The sequence below is a fragment of the Rhodamnia argentea genome, chromosome 3, assembly GCF_020921035.1.
Source record: "Rhodamnia argentea isolate NSW1041297 chromosome 3, ASM2092103v1, whole genome shotgun sequence".
Lineage (NCBI taxonomy): Eukaryota > Viridiplantae > Streptophyta > Magnoliopsida > Myrtales > Myrtaceae > Rhodamnia > Rhodamnia argentea.
In genome coordinates this window covers 14,667,541-14,687,854 of record NC_063152.1, presented here as the reverse complement: position 1 = coordinate 14,687,854, position 20,314 = coordinate 14,667,541, and the positions used below count along the sequence as shown (strand labels likewise).

Here is a 20,314-nt window from a genome sequence, read left to right as displayed (position 1 = left end):
TTTCTTCGTTATCCGCTCTGGGTTTACAAGTCAAGAGCCCTGCAAAAATGAGAGAGAAATAATCTTGCTCGAACTTCTTCGAGTGATGCTTAAAATCATTTAACTCTACATTAACTCAACTGCCCTAATCGGAAGAGACTTTGGAGGGTTATAACGTAGGCTAGGATTGGGGACCGAGGAACGAAAAGGCTCGTTTTGGCTTAGAAATTAAATGAGAAGGGGCTTGACGTTGGTGATCATCGTCGACTAGTCACCGATCTTGGTCTTCTGGAAATGTCTTCAGAAAGAATTGAATGAGGGATGGTAGTTTTCTACTGAAAATTGCACTTTGCAAACCGACTTCTTGGGGAGTCTTCTTCACAACAAGTGTCTGTCGAGGATTTGCAAGAGACACAATGCAAACATGTACATGAAATTTACAACTTAACATGCAAAAATGTACATTCAAAATTCAGAAGTACTTTACAAATGAATGTGCATTGGCCTTACTTTTGGTAGGCACTTTGCTTTTCCTATGCTTGAAATTTTCATATGAGATCGGCCTTTGCTTTTCTTACTCCCGACTCTCATTTTTCTTTTTTTCTTCTTTTTTTCGAGAAGAGATTTTTTTTTCTTTGAGAGCTCTTCGACATCTCTCTATTTTTCTTTTTTCTTTTTTTTACTTTTTTTCTTTCGAGAGCGAGCCCTTTTCCTTTAGGCTGAATTTGCCTCTCCCTTCTTTTTTACAATCCCATGATTTTGAACCAGGAATTACAACAAGAATAAACATTTACAAACAAAAATTATGTAAAATATAAAAAACCTAGCATACAAGAAATGAGTCCATTTGGGAATTCTCTATTGACCCGACCATCTCCAACTCTAATCCTTGCGAAAATGCTATCTTCGTCTTTGGAATGAGCAAATGATCACCAACAATGGTTCAAGAAATGAATTTGCAGGCTCAAGTGGGCTATACAAAGGACATAGTGTGTGGGATAGAGAAATGAATGCTCTTCATCATCCTAAGGCACTTGAATCAAAGTTCGAGTATAAATGCAAAGAATCACCCGAAGATTAATGTTAGTCCAAGCAAGAAAATTTCTAACCATTTTGCCTCGTGATGCCGATGAAATTACCTTTGTTTTGCTCCAATGTGGGGTGGTTCTTGACAAGGTTGTAGAAGTGAAACCTCCGCTCAAATGGGTTAATCAACGAATAACCCGTAGTGTTTAGGATAGAGAAATGAACGCCTCCGTCACTTCGGTTATCGTACTTTTCGCGAGAAAACCCTCTACCTCGAGGAATGCGGAATTTTGCCACCGTTCATCTCGCTTGAAAAAATTGGACGTGTTTGGGAAATGATTGCCTTTCATCATCCTGTCATGCCCCATTCCATACATTCGATGTATTTTATGTAGTTCATGTTCCTTATTCAGAGTTGGTAAATTAAACATGAGGAACAGTCATGCGCAAACTATGCAATGTATGAGTGTTTTTGAGCATATAAAATGCAGCAACTTTTTATCTTGGTGGACGGAATTCGCAAGCACATAAGAAACTTCTTAGGGGCGTGGATTGGGAGTTGCCCCTGCTCATGCAAATGAGTTGCAAAACTTCATTATCCGGTTCGAGACATGAGATTGTCAAAGGCTCCAGGAATTTCTTATTTCATTAATTTTTCAGGGAGAATGGATACTTCCCTATCCGGAAAGGTAGTGACCCCTGTAAAAATCAAAAGGGAAAGCGTCAATGTACGTTCTCATGTTCTAAATGAGTTGAAACGATACCGCTTTACCCTTGTACGAATTTCTTGTGAACTTTGAATTGAAAAGATCAACTCATCTGGATCGGATTGTATGTCCGGGATGTTATCCCTCCGGTTTTGTAACCATATGGGCTGAGCTTCAATCGGCATTGAACTGCGAAGCAAAAAGGTTTTTATTAATCTTTGTACATTGATGTCAAATCCTGGGATCGAACCTGGGATGCCTCGGACCACCGTCATTCCCCCAACCACCAGGCTGTGGTGATGTTGGCGTCCACGATTGGTTCACTTTTTGCTATATTGTTCTCAAAACAGTTGGCAATCCCCTGTCGAGAATAAAATAAGCATAATTTAGAGTTTGAAATGACTGAGAGTCAATTGGGACGATACGGAGTTACCTATCTTTGAGCCCGCTTGGCCTTTTACTCGTATTCTCCCAAGTAAGGCTATTCGGAATCTCTCTTTACGGGCGTTCAGGGGCGTCGTCTACAAATTGATTTGCTACGTGCCTAGCTTAACAAGGAACTCACGCATTTGATAAGGGAGGAGAAAATTCGCCCTTTAACTCTAGGCAAATTCTAGACAGCTAGAAAGTAAAAAAATATCTCATGCGAGGGAACTATACATGGAATTAAAGGAGTATTCATGCAAGATTGGTTCCACCTCTTTTGCTGGCCATTCCAATGATCGACCGATTTTGTCTTGGATCATACACCAACGATCGTTGTTTGAGGATCCATAATCACTTGCTTCGGATCACAACTCCGGAGGTCCTTGACTCCGAACGGCTAATCAAGGTGGTGAGCTCATCATCAAAGTAATCTTCCGATTTTTCGAGCAATTGATACTCGAATTGGGCATTGTTACTTGCTAACACCGGCGACGCATTTCCCACTTTGTTTTCGCCGTGAGCGATCGACTCCTTGAGCTTGAGCTTCCGCCGTTGCTCGGGAACTTGTAGGGATGATCAACCTGTCTCGCTGCTAGAACCACCAGCGGAAGGTTGGTATGGCCTGTATTCTTGATTGGGAAGTGGCCGGGTACCTTTTGCTCGGTAGGTTTTCCCGGTATTGATCTTCCAGTCAACTTTGGTCCGGTCGCCTTGATTCCAAGCCGCATCGTGCTTCCTCGACTTACCTCTAAACCTTTGAAGGTGATTCGTGACACTTTGTATGGTGAGTCCGTCTATATTCATTATTTTGAGTACAGCCATTGGTCGTGCTGAATTGATTCCTAACTGTCGAACCGCCTCAATGAATATAGAATGAAGCTCGGTGGACCAAAGGGGCCTTTTCTTTTTCACAAAATCGTCGTCGTCGCCTTGGCCATAGTTTTTTTGTTCGAGTAATTGCTTCCTTACAGCATGCTGCCAAATGTTTTGGAGCACTCGAACGCAGATCGGCTTTTCTAGGATGTATCGAGCACCATGCGATATGGCCCTCGTTATGAACTGCTGATCATCACTTGTTGATGCTATGATGACTCGTATATTCAACTCAGAATCAATGATCTTTAAGAGACTGAGACCGTCCATGTTGATCCCTACCATGGCTGTGACGACGATGTCAAAATCATATTTGTCTTGCCTCAGCACTTGTAAGGCTTCTGTTGCTTTCGTATAAGCCGAAACCTTGTACATGCACTTTTTCAGCATAGCAACGAGGACCGAGAGGGAAACGGGGTTGCCATCAATGGCCATGACTTGCGGATCCTTAGGATAGGAAGCTTCCCATACTTCCGCCTGGAATGAACGTGTTTTTCTTTTAAAACCTTCCATATGTAGATCGAAAATGGCTGTTTCGACCAGAGACTGAGCTTTAGATGTTCTCGGACTTGCAAAACAATTTGCCCGAAAATCACAAAAGCGATGGTGGCCTTTCGTGACGAGTTATGAAGGTCATTAGGTGCATAGAGACTTCAAGTTCTTTATAAACTTTTTTTCGATCCGTTAGTCTCGCATATAGGTTCTCGCTTTCCCCACGAAAGAGGACAGCTTTTTCTCTCCTTTCTAGTCTTGGTGCCTTGGATCCATTTCGTAATAACTCTTATCTCTCACTCAATCTGTCATCTTTTTTCTTTTCTGATATGGAGGAGCCCTCAAATCTTTTCGCTTTATCTACGAACGAGGCAGTTATTTCTCTCCTCAAATCTTTTCGCTCCCTCCTACGGTCGAGGCAGTTATTTCCCTCTTTAAATCTTTACGCATTTACCTATGTGAAGGCTTTCAATGCTTTTCTTTTCGGCGTTCAATCAAATCTGACAAGGAATTCATGCATTTAAGCATGATGATATTCGTGGATAGTACTGTTCTTTGCCCCCGGATTAACTCTAAGCGTAAAAAGAAGAATGTCTCACATGGGGACTTTGTAACAAACAGTACATTCATTCATGCATGTCCCTACTTTTCTTGAGGATTCGTAAGGGCTGGCTAGTAATGCCCAAAAGAGCGATATTTTGAGAGCCCATAATAAAAAACTCAAGCTTCATGTAGGCTACTGATTCAGAGTTTCATCATCGTTGAACCGGCCGATCGTGACATCGTGGAAACTCCGATTGTAGTGATGCATGTCTCTTCCCTCGAAGGGTGCCGATTCTGCCTCCGCAAGACCGACTTTCTGGGATGTATCCCCAACGAAATCAGATTGTGCGAGAACTTGCTCTGGGGGACAAACCGATAAATGAGCATTTTCAATGCTTAGATGTGGCTCATCGAGGTACATGTCACCAAAGGTGATCGGGCTGCTACGTACATGGCAAACAACGGTGTTAAGAGCATCCCTATACCTCTTGTTCTCTGCTCGAAGCTTTTCATTTTCTTCCTTCAGAAACGCGAGTTCATGACTTTCATTTTGAACCTTCAATCGGGCACGCTTGTTTTGAAACCAAAACTTGACCTTCAAGGGCTCCATTCCTAGCTTCCGGCTCAATTCATTTTTTCGTTTCTTGTTTATGTATGGGTACTCCTTGAAGGCGGCTTCGAGCTCTCTGATTTGATGTTTTCTTTCCTGGGGTTGATTGCGGCTGCTGCTGCTATTGTTGTTGCGGTCGAGATCTTGAATTTCACCGCCAAGGGAGTTGGGTTTTACCTTGCAAGTCCGGATCCGGCCTCGGAATCCAGCAGTTCGCTCTCGGGGATGTCTAGGTTGGTTGCCCCGAGTAAGTGCTGGTAGCTTCTAAACATGTTGGATTGAAATACCTCTTATTGCCTTTTGTTCACTCTACTCTCCACTGTATGCTTACTCTCTCCAAATTCTTTTGAGTAAACATGTATGTTCCAGAGCCTCCCTTTTAACGTGGATGAAAACCACCAAGCCGGTGCTTCTCCCAAGATTTCGTGTTTCCCGCTCTGTCTTCTTCATTTCCTTCTGACATGGTGGGACCCTCAAATCTTTTCTGCAGTATGCTTGTCCCTCTTTTAATATGGCGGAACCTTTAAGTCATTCCGCAACTTTTTCGAATTCGTGAGCCTCGAGATGGTAGATCCGTGATTCACGGGCCAAACGTCCGTAGTTTTACCCGGATAATTAACTCGGCCCCCACAATAATTATTGCTATGACTTTTTCTACCCTTTAAATTAGGATTTAACGCCGAGAAGATTATCGTTTTCATATCTTCATCTCCAACCTTCTAAGCACTCTTTCGCATCCACTCTTTTTTAGCAAACTTCAAGAACAATGGCCTCCCTCTCTGCACACGTCTTCTCGGCTGAGGTTTTGGCCAAATGGGAGAAACTTTATAATCTCCTAGGCCAGGGCTACTCTTATATAGCCAACCATCCGGAGACCGAAGCTGAAATCCGTCTTATGTTTACGGATATGGACACTGCTTCTATTAAAGGTACCAAGCTAGAAGAGGAATATAGGATCTTCCCTACCCTCTTCACTAACTTCCCGGAGGCTTACAATCATGCTCATCAAGATGTTACTTTGGCCCATCTTGTGAGGGCACGCTATCGGGATCGGTCGGATAACTTGGTGTTGGCCAGTCTTATAGCCGACAATTATAAAAAAGCCCTTGACTACGGTAATGATCAAGTCTCACCGCCGATTCGTGAGAGGGGGAACTTGGTGGAACGTTTGGCCATCTCCCAGACCATCTTTGAGCGTGATCCGCTCAATATTGTTTTGAAATTCCAATGCACATGGCTGGAAGAAAGGATGGACGATCTGACCCCGGATATAGCCCGCGGGAGAATGCTGATCCATGACTTGGAATTTCTTTGTCGAGTATCACGAGGACAAGGTAGCCAAGCTTAAAGAGAAATGTGAGCTCCTCCTCTTTAAGCTGGCGGATCTTGATTCTCGGAGTGATCGGTGTAGGCGGAGTATCAACCGTATGGAAAGTCGGTTGAACTCCTTTGTGATGCTCATTAGGGCTCGGTTTGGCATTACGTTCCCACCCCGATGATCCGTTTGTAAGGTTTCCTGCTGAATGAAATGGATGCAAGTTTTTGCTCATTTGCGTTTTGCTTTCGCATTATTCCTTCTTCCATATGCTGACAGATTTTATCTTGGTCATCATATTTTTTTGCAAGATAACCCTTTTACTTTGTGGATATGTAAATCTCACGCTCCCGATGGTCAATTCAATTGGGCCGGAGAAACCCCCATTTGAAACAATCCCTCAGCAAACGAATGCCCGAATGTGAACAACTCGTGAATCTGTCTTAATATTATAACTCGATTATGAAAACATGAGAGTAAATCAAGTATAATATTTTTTACAAAGATCGAATCCGACTGGGTTGGTAAGGACACGACCATCCATCTCGGCCATAATCAAAGCAACACCAGGGAGCACCTTCTTTACTATATATGGACCACCATAGTTTGGGGCGAATTTCCCTTCTGGGAGTGGGACTATTGGCAATAATTTTCTCAAGACCAGGTCATTGATCTGAAAATATCGAGGCCGAACTTTTTTATTGAATGATTTAGCAACCCTCTGGCGATAACACCGGCCATGACATACAGCCTTTAGTCTCTTTTCGTCGATCAGATTCAATTGGCTCTCCCTTTGCTGGATCCATTCAGCTTCAGTCAGCTCAGCTTGAGATAGTATACGTAAGGAAGGAATTTCCACTTCAACCGGTAGAACAGCCTCTGCTCCATATATAAGAGAATACGGGGTTGCCCCGGTAGATGTCCGGATCGAGGTTCGATACGCCATAAGTGCAAATGGCAACCTACGATGCCAATCGCGATAATTTTCAGCCGTCTTCGCTAAGATTTTCTTAATGTTCTTATTGGCGGCTTCTCTTGCTCCATTCATCCGAGGACGATATGGGGAAGAGTTCGGATGCTTGATCTTGAATTCCTTGAACAATTCATCCATTAGCTTGTTGTTCAAGTTTGAGCCATTGTCGGTGATTATGGCTTCAGGTGAACCGTATCAAGCAATGATATCCCGACGGATAAATTTCACGATATTTCGTGCTGTGATCGCTAAATAGGATGCGGCTTCGATCCACTTAGAGAAATAGTCAATTGCTACTAAGATGAATCGATGCCCATTTGATGCTTTAGGGTTGATGGGGCCGATAACATCAATTCCCCACATGGAAAATGGCCATGGTTCGGATAAGCGATGCAACTCATTTGGAGGGACATTAATCTTGTCACCATGAATCTGACATTTGTGACAGCTTCGGACATGCTAAATACAATCTCTTTCGAGCGTGAGCCAATAATAACCCAATCTCATAATCTTCTTAGCTAACAAGTGGCCATTCATGTGTGGACCACGGATCCCTTCATGTACTTCCATCATCAAACGAATCGCTTCGGTTGAGTCAACGCATCTTAGCGGGACAGAATCGAATGACCGCTTGTACAAATTCTCTCCGTTCAAGAAGAACTTCGAGGCCATCTTCCTTATGTACTTTTGGTCAGATACGGCACTTTTTGAGGGAACTCCTGCTTCCGAATATAAGTATTGATGTCATGGCACCACGGCTTACCATCGGGTTCATCGATTACGGCCATACAATATGCCGTCTTTTTTAATACCTCGATCTTCGGTGGGTCAACCTCAAGTCCATTGGTGACTTGTAACATTGAAGACAAGGTAGCCAATGCATCGGCGAATCGATTATGAGTCCTGGACAGATATTCAAATGATATATCCTCAAATTCCTCCACCAATTCATCCAGATACTCATGGATAACAATTTAGCGTATCTTGTCTTCCACACTGTAGATCTTATAATCTGTGACTACCTCATAGCCGCATCCTTCGGATCGGCTTGAAAAGTTTGAACCATTAGGGGGCCATTAGTTGCGTATTTTGTTCATCCTGGCTTGGTACATTTGAACGTGCTGAACCGGTTTGGAAGTCCCATCATACTTTTCGAAGTCGGGCATCTTGAACTTCTCTGGCATTGTGACCTTTGAAAAGACAGATAGGTCAATGCGGGGTATGTTGTGAGTCCCCTCGACCTTTCGGTTCCTCTGTTCCATTTGAGTCAACAGCTTGGCCGTATCACCATTCAATCCGGGGGCCACGGGGCTGGCTTTAGGGATTGGGACTACGGGCGGCGTGCTCGAGCTCACGCCCGTGAAGATCACATCTTCTAGCGGTATTATTTGATGGGGAGCAGTTTCCGGGGCTTTACTAGAGTTGTCCGTAGGAGGAATTAGAGCAGGAATGGCTAGCGGCGGGCTGGAGGTTGATGATTGAAGTTTGGCGGAGAAGGCGGCCATCATTTCCTCCATCTTTCGGGACATCATCCCTTCAAAGCACTCAGTCAAGGAGCTAAGTTTCTCATTTAGGGCAGCACTAACGGTGGCGTTAATGTCGGCCATCCTCTTCGCGACCGATCGAGTAATATGTGGAGGATCCGTGATAAATTACCTGTACACAGTAACAAACCCAAAATTAGTACGGGGAGCAAGAATAGCGAGCTGGCCCATGGCATCCCTCTAGACTCAAACGAACAAAGTGATTATGACCAAAGGATTGAAACATGTAATTTTCAGTTTGTCCGCTTTTACGAAAAAATTCGTATTAATTCGTACGTTGATCAAAACATGTCCAAATTTTACGAGCTTGTAGTTGAGAAGGTGATGAACAACTTTTATGTTGGCCAATCGGACTAGAAATGCGCGGATCAAATCAGTTTAATGTGTCTTTCCAAAAAAATCATGTTCAGAAAATTGTTATAACCGCATGTTGTTGAAAAAACGAAGGGCCATCTTAAATTATGAATTTAATTCTGAAATTTTGTAAGATATTAGTTGAAACATAGGTCTACAACTTTCGTGTTTGGCACTTACTCAAAGCTCGATCGTAGAATTTAGTAAAAATCGCACAACAGGAATAAGCCAAATCAGAATTGAGGACAACCGATGAAATTGTAAAAGCTGCGGAAGCAAAGTGCGAAATTGGAAATAAGACAATGAAACTTCTAAACAATCAACCTAAACCATGGACTGGCCCAAAATAAAAATGAGATAACAGGGTACAAGAGACAAGAAATTACCTCTCATACGAAGAAAATGCCAATCACAAAGACATGCGCATGAATCGTGAGTTTAAATCTTATTCTATCTATCCAAAAGGCTTTTGCAAAGTGAAATGATGAACGAAATGACATGTCGCAGCCTCGCGCGCAATCATCATGACTAGTCGCAACCTCGCGTACAATAGTCATGACTAGTCGGGTCCAATCACTTCGGCTTGGTTCGGTCGACAAGGGCAATTCTCATGCATCGTAGCCTCACGTGTATGAGAACGACCCTTGAGCCATTTTTCGGAAAAATTTTCGGGATCCAAATGGGATAACCTTTAGCGAAACCTTACCGCCAAGGTTAAAGAACTATCTAAATACCATCTTAAAACTATTAGTGTGACCTAGGTCCGGTCACGGGTTGTGTGCGATGTAGTGCAAATACGATAAATCATGCACAACAATTAAAGGCAAACACCGCTTCAATGATTCAAAAGTTAAATCACAATTCCAATTCACCAAGCCCGCAAAACAAAGGGTTAGCCGATCACTCCTCCCCTTATAACTCCCAATCTGCAAAAACATTTAACACCTAAGAATGAGAATTCAACCAAAGTTTACCAAATCAAGTGATTTCTTTTTCATGAAATTATCCGGCCTAAGTCCTCTTTGAGTCCCCAATGGAGTCGCCAAGTTATCGCGACCTAAAAAATAAACAAGTTAATTTTCGGGCTAATGGATTATCGGGTTAATTAATTAACCTAACTCGGACTCTCCCAAGTCCATACTAAATCGCAACTTAGGGTTCAAATAATTAACATGCAACGTGTTTTGAATTTGGAGTCGCCACTAATCATTTTCGGTAGATTGATTAGAAACCTAAATAAAATAGCGGGAGAAAACTATCTTATTTCCGCGAACCAGAGATTTTGAATTCGGGGATTTGGTTACGCTAGATTACTCTAACGCCCTTTCGGTACCATTTTCATGAAAAATATTTGATTTGGCAATTTTGATGGATTTTACTTGAAATTCAAAGATGCAATTTTTTTGATTTTTTCTTCTTTTTTATGGGGATGTAAAACATTGAACTTTGTACGATATACACCATGGGTGATTTAGAAAGAAAGAAAACGCAGCCGATCCACGAGTATTTATAAAAATAAATTAACATGTAATAATGCTAAAATTTGGAACACGTGGCATGTCTAAAATAAACAAACAAATGTTCAAACCAAACGATTACGGTTTTGTAGATCGAGATGGAAAGGATTACCTTCTATTACACAAAATCTTACTCACATACACGTTATAGTTCCCTTCAAAATCTCGGAGCTGGAAGAACGCGGTTGTCGTCGAAAATGGCAAGCAATGGCGTTGTTGGGTGGCGAGAGGCGAAATATGTGTCGGGACTCGTCGAAGATGATGCTCGACTAAAACTCTTTTCTTCACTCTCGAATTTTCTCTTCTGATTTTTCTCAAGAACTCTCTTTTTTCCTCTCTAAAAATTCCTCTCAAAAACTCTCTCAAAACTCTCTCAATTCTCTTCCACTCCCCCTTCCAAACTCTCTCAATTCTCCTCCTCTTTTATAGGCAAAGTTCTCCATCCTTCATTCTTCATCTTCACTTCTTCACCTTCCATTTTCATCTTCTCTTCTTCATCTTCATTTCTTCACCTTCCATTTTCATCTTCCCTTCATCATATTCATCTTCTCTTCTTCATCTTCCCTTCACCATCTTCCTTTCATTATCTTCTCTTCTTTGTCTTCTCTTCACCATCTTCCTTTCATTATCTTCTCTTCACCATCTTCCTTTCTCCATCTTCTTTTGGTATTTGCAATGCAGTCCCTGAAGTTCCAAGTATTTGCACATACGGCCCCGAAGTTTTAAGTATTTGCAATACAGTCCCTGAAGTTTTAAGTATTTGCAATACGGTCCTCGAAGTTTCAAATCTTCTCGGTGTATTTTTCCATCCCGTGCCTAGTCTAAACGCATGCTAAATTAAGTGTTCCGCTTGCCCAATTATATGACAATGCAATGTACGCTAAAAATAAATATGTGAGATGATTTTTATAATTTTTATGTAAAAAATAGATTAGTCAAAATTTAGGCGTCAACATACGCTTGGATCACGGGTGATTCCGTTTGACCTCGTATGGATTCCGAATGTCCCTAAATTATTTTCTAACGATCGTGTCCATCGAGAGTAGTGATTGACCCTCGCAATTGAGGGAGCAGCATTCGGTGAGGAGGGATGGAGATTCGGCGGCATTCGCATCGGACAACACCCCGTCAATGCCATGGCACCTAATTGAAAGACCCCGCCACGCACACATGTGGTTCACTGATTCTAACATTATCAAGGAAGAATCTCGTGCATCCTTTGCTTGTTGATTCGATCATGTATTGTGGAACTTATGTTGGAATGAGAACCAATTTTTGTGTGTTCGACATAGTAAAAAAGCAAAGGCTCGGTTATTAAATAACGAGGCACGAGAATGGGTTCTAGGGTTTTCAAAAGCAACTTCTCGTTGACTTGCAATTTCCAGCAAGGGCAATCCCCCGAGAACAACAGCTAAGGATCTCAATTCCTAGTTTTAACGTCTCTTCCCATGACCTAATCAAATGAGGATATTTAGGCCTCTTTTGTTTTACGAAAAAAAACTTCCTCTCGGGGTAAAGTAAGAACATCCCCCACATTTTCAAGAACAAGTATTACAAATTTTTCTACGTTCAGTTCACAAAAAATGAACTTGTTAAGGAAATCATATTCGAGTACTAGAAAAATACATGCAAAAGCAGAGAAAATGATTCCTTTTTTTTTTTTCAAAGGGGAAATCATTTTCACTCGTCTTTCCTCCTTGTACTCCTTCACCTTCCTTGTCTTTGTAATTATTATATTTTTCTTTTTTTTTCCTTTTTGCTAGAACTCAAAAGGGTGTGTTTGTTATGCTCTAACAATATTTTTATAGACCACGGGGTCTTTTCCCTACGATCGCTTTTGGGGTGTTATCCATCGTCATCACTCTTTCGTGAAATTCACCTCGAGAAATCTTATATAAATTTCAAAAGAAATTGTAATAATGATGTACTCATCTTATATATTCTTCAATGCTCATTTCACATCGCTGGAGGAAACTCATTTTGGGGAACATTTCTTGCCTGTAGTTATTAGGCATGAACCTTTTCTTCATGAGTTTCTTGAGTTTATCTGATGATTTGATTTGGGTTTTCTCATCACGAACACTTTGGTTCTTCAAGTTTTCCCACCAAAGCGAAGCATATTTCTTCAATTTGAGAAACATCAACTTCACATCGCTTTTCATCTGAATATGAGCGGAAGTTGAATGCTCATTTGATATCATGAAACCAATTGATGAAGTCAATCCCTCAAATTTTGATGCTTTCATGATCATTCTCCTCACATCCTCTTCTTATCATCGGGGCTCGGTAATCCGAATCACTATAGTTGCTTCCAATGGAAACGGCATCATCTCTAGAATTGTGACGAGAGTCAAAATCATCACGTCAATGACGATCATTAGGGCATCTTGTGGGTTGTCCTTGTCTCGTTGGACTTTCTAGGTGGCCAAAGACTCTCTCCAATACATCAACTCCAAAGTCAAACCTCTTTGAGTTGTACCGTTCTTTTCTTTTTCTTTTTTTCTATAAAAGAATGGGATGAAATAGAATATTGACAATATAAGGAATCACTCAAAATGAGTTAAACCTTGAGCTCCGTTACCAATTTGATGCCGTTACGGATGCGGGTGAGTGTGTTTCGAGAGATTGTTGAAGGAAGTACGGTATATTAGAATGTAAGGGATGTATGTCAATAGATGAATGCAAATGCATGATAGATTACGATCACCTCGGAGGCGCAAAGGATGCACCACGAGTCAATAACAAAAATTGGGATCAACAAAGTTCACTACCAAGGCTTAAAGGACGAATCATCAGACAAGAATAAAGGAATTTAGGATAAGAGAAGCTTATTACCAAGGCCTAAAGGTCGAACCACCAATCAAGGATAAATGGCTTATTGGCTCACTACCAAAGAGAAATCCACTCTTCGAGGATAATAAAAAAAAAATGAAATATGAGTTATCCACTCTTCTAAGATATTTGTTTATACAAAGACAAATCATGTATGTTCCCATTCATCAAAATCGTACGTCTTTTACAATCAGATTACACATTTATTTATAAAGATACCGTTGAACAGAGCAAAAGACTCTTGGGGAATCCTCCTAATTATGACTCTTAAAAGTAACACCACAATAAAGACTCATAAAAAGCTATGAATTAAACGATTTAATGCATGAGGCTAATTATTAGATGCATCGAACTTGATGAGGCTCTTTAAATTCGTGCACTAGCCCGAGTAGCCCAAAAGATGCAGTAAAAGGTCATCAAACGACGGTAGAAATCATCCAGAACAGCTTCTAGTCATTATGTAGTTGATTGGGAGTCTCGAAATAGACAACGAGTCTTGTAAATCGATGACTATGTCGCATAATCAACAAGCGTCATCCTTGAACCCTCATAATTAAATTGCAGCAGAAATTAGCTTTTGCTAACATAAACGATGAATTGGTTGGTTCAATCGGATGAAATATGAGTTGAGCTAGAGGAAGGATCGATTAAGTGCAATGCTCCCGCATCAGCAGAAGGAGATGGCATCTTCATCGGCGTCTTCAAAGTCATGGGGAAGAGGGTTCGTTTTATTCTCACGATTTATTTCTAATTTTAATCCTACAAATCAAATATCTATTTGGATGATATTTATTTGAATCCATGTCATATCTGGATGTCAACAAATATTGGATGTTTTTTAAATTCCCATCGTATCCTTATCCTCTCCAACATTATCCTAACCGGAAAAATTGTTTGGACGACCAAACACGACCTTAAATATTAAACCATATATTCATTTAACAGTTTAAGCTTTTCAAATAGTTAGAATGGTCCACAAAATTTAAACATGATATCGGAGCAAGAGGTCCCGAATTCAAATCTTTTTAGGCCTCATTTGCCCGCCCTATTAAGCATGTCCACACTTAATACTAGCCAAAAGACCTAACTAAATATGAGAGAGAGTGATAAAATACTTAAAAATTAAATCACTTGAACCTTAAGAGGTTTGAGGGTCGGCATGGGGTTTGGTCCTATTTGTACCACACAGGAGGTCCGCGCCATTGGACGTGGGCGGGCAAAGCCACTTGGAATTTTTCTGTTCTCTGCGCTTTAGTATGATAGATCGCATTGCATGATATCTTTCTTTGGACAACATACCCTAAGGACAGTAAGTTCTCATAGAAAAATTCTTTCTTTTCCAATTACTGTGTGCTGAGATGACGGGACGAGTATAAGTCCTCGAAGCAATTTCGTTAATCCTCCTTCAAATTGCTTCCATTAAGCACTCATTCTAATTAGGATTTGTGTAATTACCTTATACTTATAAACTTTTCAGGCTCTTGCTGTCTGCAAGGTTTCATCCGTTGCTTCTCAATATGGTGCGCCGATCGTTGCTGATGGTGGCATTTCAAACTCTGGGCACATTGTCACGGTTTGTCCCTTGGGAACTCGTGATGAAATTAAGCTTCCTAGCTGGAAGTATAGAGGCTCCTGGTGCTTCATGTGGTTCGGGTAATTTGTAGTTACTACTATTTATGGGTAACTTTTCTGCTTTCAATAAGGTGAAAATGATCTCTCTTTCCTTTATATTATTGTATCTCTTTTGTTGTTGACATGTAGAGTGTTCGGATGGAGAACTACGAACTTCCCGCCCAAGTGTTTTCCAGTCTTACATCTTTCTTTTCTGCACCATGTTGTTTTGCAAGTGGCTCTAAATCACTTTTGGTCAAGTGAGCATTCTTCTTCAAATGCTCTCTAGATAACATTTTTTTTTTAATCACTTTCCTACATATAGATATTCTGTTTGTTGAAGTTTCAAAATGAAGCTTTCACTTTTGTATCCTCTAGCATTTGAACAAATAAATGTGAGAACCGAGATAGTAAATTTTTATTAAAACTATATTTTTGGCTAAGGTATTTATTATACATGTTATTTCTTTGGTAGTAATTGGATTGAATCTCCCAGAAGTACTTTATGGACAAGCTGAGAATTATACTAGTTTTCCAAGAACACTTCCAAACAACTATGTCATATGTCATTTGATGGGAAAATTATCAAAAAAAGTTCTAAACATATTGCAATTGTGCCAATTCGGTTCTAAATCTTGTTTTTTTACTAATTCAGTTTTAAACCTTTTACGGTTGTGCTAATTCAATTCATCCGGTCAATTTTAGCATGCCGCCTCTAACATGGAAGCCGGTCGGTGCTGGCCATCCGGCGACATGATAGTTTAATAATCTTTTTGAATTTCTTATTTTATTTTATTTTTCTTCCATCTTCTTCTTCCTCTAGCCAAAGGTGATGTCGGTGAGCAGACAAACCTCGCGGCTCGCCTCACCGTGGCTGCGCAAGGCCGAGCCTTGTAGCCTTGCTAGCCCAGATGCGGCGAGGTCTCGCCCGGCCTCGCCCATCGAAGGCGAATTCAACTCTTTAGCTTGCTTTGCATGGACCCATGAAGCAGCCATGTCCAAGGCAGTGACCTTGTGGTCGGAGGACTTGAGGAGACCGACCACACACCAAGCTCCATGGCAATCCCCATAGACTAGCACAAAGTGTTTCTCTCCCTGACGAAGACCTTGCTAGATCTGCATGAGGCCGGCCAAGACCTCGCTAGATCTGTTGGAATCTAAGACGCTTCCGAATATAAATGAACAGTGAGAGGAACCTCCTTTATGCCCTTACTTTCATACATGAGATTAGAAAAGGTCAATGGACCTGTTCGATTAATCTCCAGAGCTTCATTGTTTAGCATTCATGTCTCGTGTCTCTTGTTGGATTTACCACTTGGAAGATAGATCTTAACATCCCAATATCCGTAGTGGAAGCTCTTGTGCTTGTGGAATGGGCAACCGTTTCTTCTGTTTGAAGCCTCTCACGGGTTCCTTAGAGGCTTATAATTGTGCGATTTCCTCATGCCCTTGTTTCGTTACGGGTATACACGGACCGTCTTGAGATTCTCTTCCTGTCGGATGGTGATCTTGCGATATTTTTGTTTTTTTGGTCGGAATCTTGCGAGGTTAAGCCACGTCAAACGGAAGGAGGTGGCGATTGAATGAGCCATCCATTGTCACCCGAGCTCTGTTTGCATCCGTTGGAACTTATCTCGAGCTCCTTTTTGCGCCCTCGCTTATCTTAAGGTAACATGGGGAAGTATATCGAAGCTATTTGTAGGCTTAGGCGGGGATTCAAGCCCGGCAGCATTGTTGCCCTTCATTGTGTGCACAAATTTAAAGATTTGGCTTTTTTTTTTTTGTCCTATCTCGACTCTCCTCGCTCAAACTTTTGCTCTGCCTCTTTGTAGGGCACGGGAATCGAACACTGCACCTATGATGGCTAATATAAAATGGCCTTGCTCGGAATATTTTACTCTTGATATGTTTTTTTTAATATGAAAATTTTGAAAAGTCACGTTTAATGTAGATGATTAATAATAGTAACAAAATGAAAGTTTCAAGTAGTTGATAGTATAATGAAAATGCGTACTCCTCCAAAGTTTAAGTGAGAATATTTTTTATGTAAATGGTCCTATCAAGCGACGATGTCACGCAACGTAACAAGTCAATCAAAACTAGTACTTTTAAAATTTAAGTGCCACATAAGACGAGATGCAAGACGTCGGCTATGCTATTGGTTAATTATATCACGGCGCTAGTGTAACGGACGCCTAAGATAATTTGGAAGTTTAGTGTGTTTTGTGGGTAATTTTCACTCTTTTCTTTTTTTTTTCCAAGGGGCAACCAAGCCGACGCATCACTATGTGGAGAGATCGGATGCTTTTCGGGAGGAGAGGAGGGCAAGACTTTTGAAATTCACACACGAACGCGCGCATGACAAGCTCAGCGGGTTCCACTCCGACCGTCTCGGCTCCATCCGCCTTTCCAACTACTTCCTTTACAAGCCTTCGTTCATGGTATTCACGAGAACTTCTCTGTTTCTCACACACGGGCATACAGAGGGGGAGAGAGAGAGAGTCGGGTGTGAGATTTGAGTGAGGGCTATCATGGCTTCAGCTGCAAAAAGGAGAAAAGCCGCTAGGAAGAAGAAGAAGAAGGAACTGGAGAGCCAAATCACCAGCAACCTTCGCGGTGATCTCTCTCGCTCAATCATCAATTGCATTGTTCACCTCTCACCTCCTCTTCCCTGTCAATTTCACTCGTTGGGTATATGTCAATGTCGTTTGGTTTGCTAGGTGTTTGTTCATTTGGCTGCGTGTGGGCTGATCCGATGGATTATCTTTAAAAAATTCGCAATCTTGATTTAGCTCGTAGCCCTTTAAACCTGTATGCTGATTTTGTTTGTTTGTCGTCTTTCGTTTTTGTTTTGTGGTTGGATGTTCAGTGAATTCTTTCATTAATTCGTTCCCTTTTCTTTTGGCACTTTCTGAATTAGAAAATGGTGATCTGATAAGCGAAAAAGGGAAGGATAGTGATGGCAGTGTCCAGAATAACTCCCCAACATCTGAGGACCACCCTTGCTCATTCGATGAGGGCAAGGAGGACTTGAATGGTGGAGAATCGCTGTCTCCTCCTTTTGCATCTATGAGCAAGCCTCTAGAGTCCAATGCGGTTGTTCAGATTGTTGAGGAAGTGGCAGCCGGAGATAATTCACAGATCGAGTGGAGGGATGTCGAGGAAGCTGTTGGTGATGAAACTGATGGCCAAGGAGGTGAGTTGAAGTCTAGCGGTGTTCTTACAATAAAGGTTGTCAAGAAAGAGGAAACCCAGGGAGAGTTGGAGAGCGCAGGTATCTCCCTTGAGAGGCTTGAGCCCACAAAGAAGTCGTGCAATGGAGAGAGTGAGAACTTGCACATGGCGAATTCAGCAGAGAAGCCAGTACGTCACTTGTTTTCGATCAATTGTTGCGTACAATTCTATGGCCGCTTTCAAAATTTATGCATCAGAAATGGAATTCGCTTAATAAAATTGTTGCGCTATTGCTCCGCAGCCTGAGTGTCCGATGACTCCAAGAGCGGCGAGACGGACTTCATGGATGAATTGCTGTGGATTGCTTGAACTCATAACTGGGTCCAGGACATAATTTTCGGGTTCTGGTTTTACATTTTTATCAAGGAGTAACTCCACTCTTTCAGGTCCCGTTGTCACCTTTGAGGCTACGCTAGTGCTGAAGAACTGGAACCAACCTCTAAACTCAGCTGTTCCTTCTCGGATACTTCTTCATCTTTCCTGTTTAGATGAACTCGTTACTTAGCTTGGTCGACATTTCATGAACTATTAGAACCCTTCTCCCGCTTTCACGGTTCTCAAGTCTCCAAAATCATTCTTGTTGCCGAGATGCTTCTAGACTGCAAGATTTACCAAATCCAACCTGCAAGCACTTGGGGTATGTCGTATGCGCGGCTGTGGATCTCCTCTCAAATCCCTTCTCTTGCTTGAAGACGCCGGTCACAGAAAATGACGTTGCAATACTCGAACCGAGAAGTTAGCAGCAGCGATTCACTTTGCCTTGGGATCAAATCTTTGCTTAGTTACTCCTGATTATTCACTCTGGCAGATGCACTTTCCCCAAATCATGTTTTGATTCGTGCAGGTTACCTTGTGCCCCATTCCTTCTAACAACAGATTGTGTTGGCCAATGTGAATGACAGACTCGTTGAGAGAAACTCGCCTCTGCTTCTTTTGATTCTGATCAACAAATCTTTGGGAGCTTGCTGTGAGCTTGAACTCTAAAGCTTGACCCCTTCTAATTGTCCTTTGGATACAGAGAGAACCGGGAATCTGCATCTGTTCTAGTCGAAAGACAGCGAGGTCAACAAAGAATTGCCAGTTTGCCTGTTTGATGATTTTGATCCCTCAAGTTGGAAGTGTAGAGTATACAAGTAGTCCAAAATTAGACAATGGTGTTATCTTTTTGCCCGATTTGAATGTTTGCGCTTTTTCGCTCAATATGATATTTCGAAATTCGTAAAATAATGCGACTGATTGTAATTAACGGCTAGCATAAATAAGGAAACAGGATAGAAGGGTACCTAAAAAGTGTCAAATTCAAAGGATGTGACTTGCCAATTTCGAGAAATTACCGTTGTGCCATATACTCAAAATGACAGTGCTTGCTTGACGAACGTGCTTTTTGCTCGGTGATTTCAGTTTTCACTTTACTTCCTGAAGTTTTCATTATTAACTTCGACGATTTCTTCCCTATCTCAACTACTTTTTTTGTATTCGACCATAAAAAAAAACTACTTTTTTGTAGCTCGATCGCCTAAGAAAATTTATAGAAAAATCGAGATATCTTACAGAGAAGGAAGGTTCGACGGGGGATGTATTCGATAAAAATAATTACCTTGATGGTAAAAGATTATTGAAGAATATGTCTGTAGCCTCCAATGTGACGTTAACATTTCAGAATATTTTTTACCATCAAAACCCAAACACTTCTACTAGCGTGATAAAAATACGTTATGGTTATTACAAAAAATTATGAAGTTGCTTTAAATTTCTTTCTCCTCGTATCCCACCGCCACCAAAAAATTGTATGGATGGTATAATAATTTTAATTTAAGATTTTTGATGACACAAGAAAAGATTTATTATCTTTGGTCGAAATTCTCGTATAACCCAAAAATACATCTTCGGGCGTATGGAGAATTTGCGAGAATAAATTGACAATACCCGTTGCCAAGAATTTAGTTCTTATGAATAAATGTTCAAGATCCAGGTAAGCTTACAAAGTTCATCATAATCAAATGATTTTTGAGTCGTCTCAGACTTTGCAATTGAACTTTATTCCCAAAATTTCTTGAAACTCTTTATTTGACCGTACGAGATAATTCTATAGGTGAGTGAAGGAATTGCAAAAAAGTGAAATAAGAAATGTGTAAGAAGGGAAAATATATATTTTAGGTCGGTCGCGGTAACAAAACCGTAGCAAAAGAGTTAAGACCTCAAAAGTAAGTCAAATCTCTCTCTCTCTCTCTCTCTCTCTCTCTCCGAGCGCGCGATTCTACATCTTTGCTTTGAAGGG

General features: G+C 41.2%; 2 protein-coding genes across 2 annotated transcripts in view; both read left to right on the top strand.

Annotated features, from left to right (window-relative positions):
• Window positions 1-20,314, top strand: part of LOC115729247 (disease resistance protein RUN1-like) — a 1,053,956-nt gene that overhangs the window by 507,969 nt on the left and 525,673 nt on the right. The window lies entirely within an intron of this gene.
• LOC115757311 overlaps window positions 17,281-20,314 on the top strand; it is a 211,644-nt gene continuing 208,610 nt past the window's right edge. Inside the window, exon 1 of the mRNA XM_048276857.1 lies at window positions 17,281-17,418. Within this exon, the coding sequence (XP_048132814.1) occupies window positions 17,334-17,418 (85 nt within the window). The 5' untranslated portion in view covers window positions 17,281-17,333. The remainder of the gene's footprint in view (window positions 17,419-20,314) is intronic.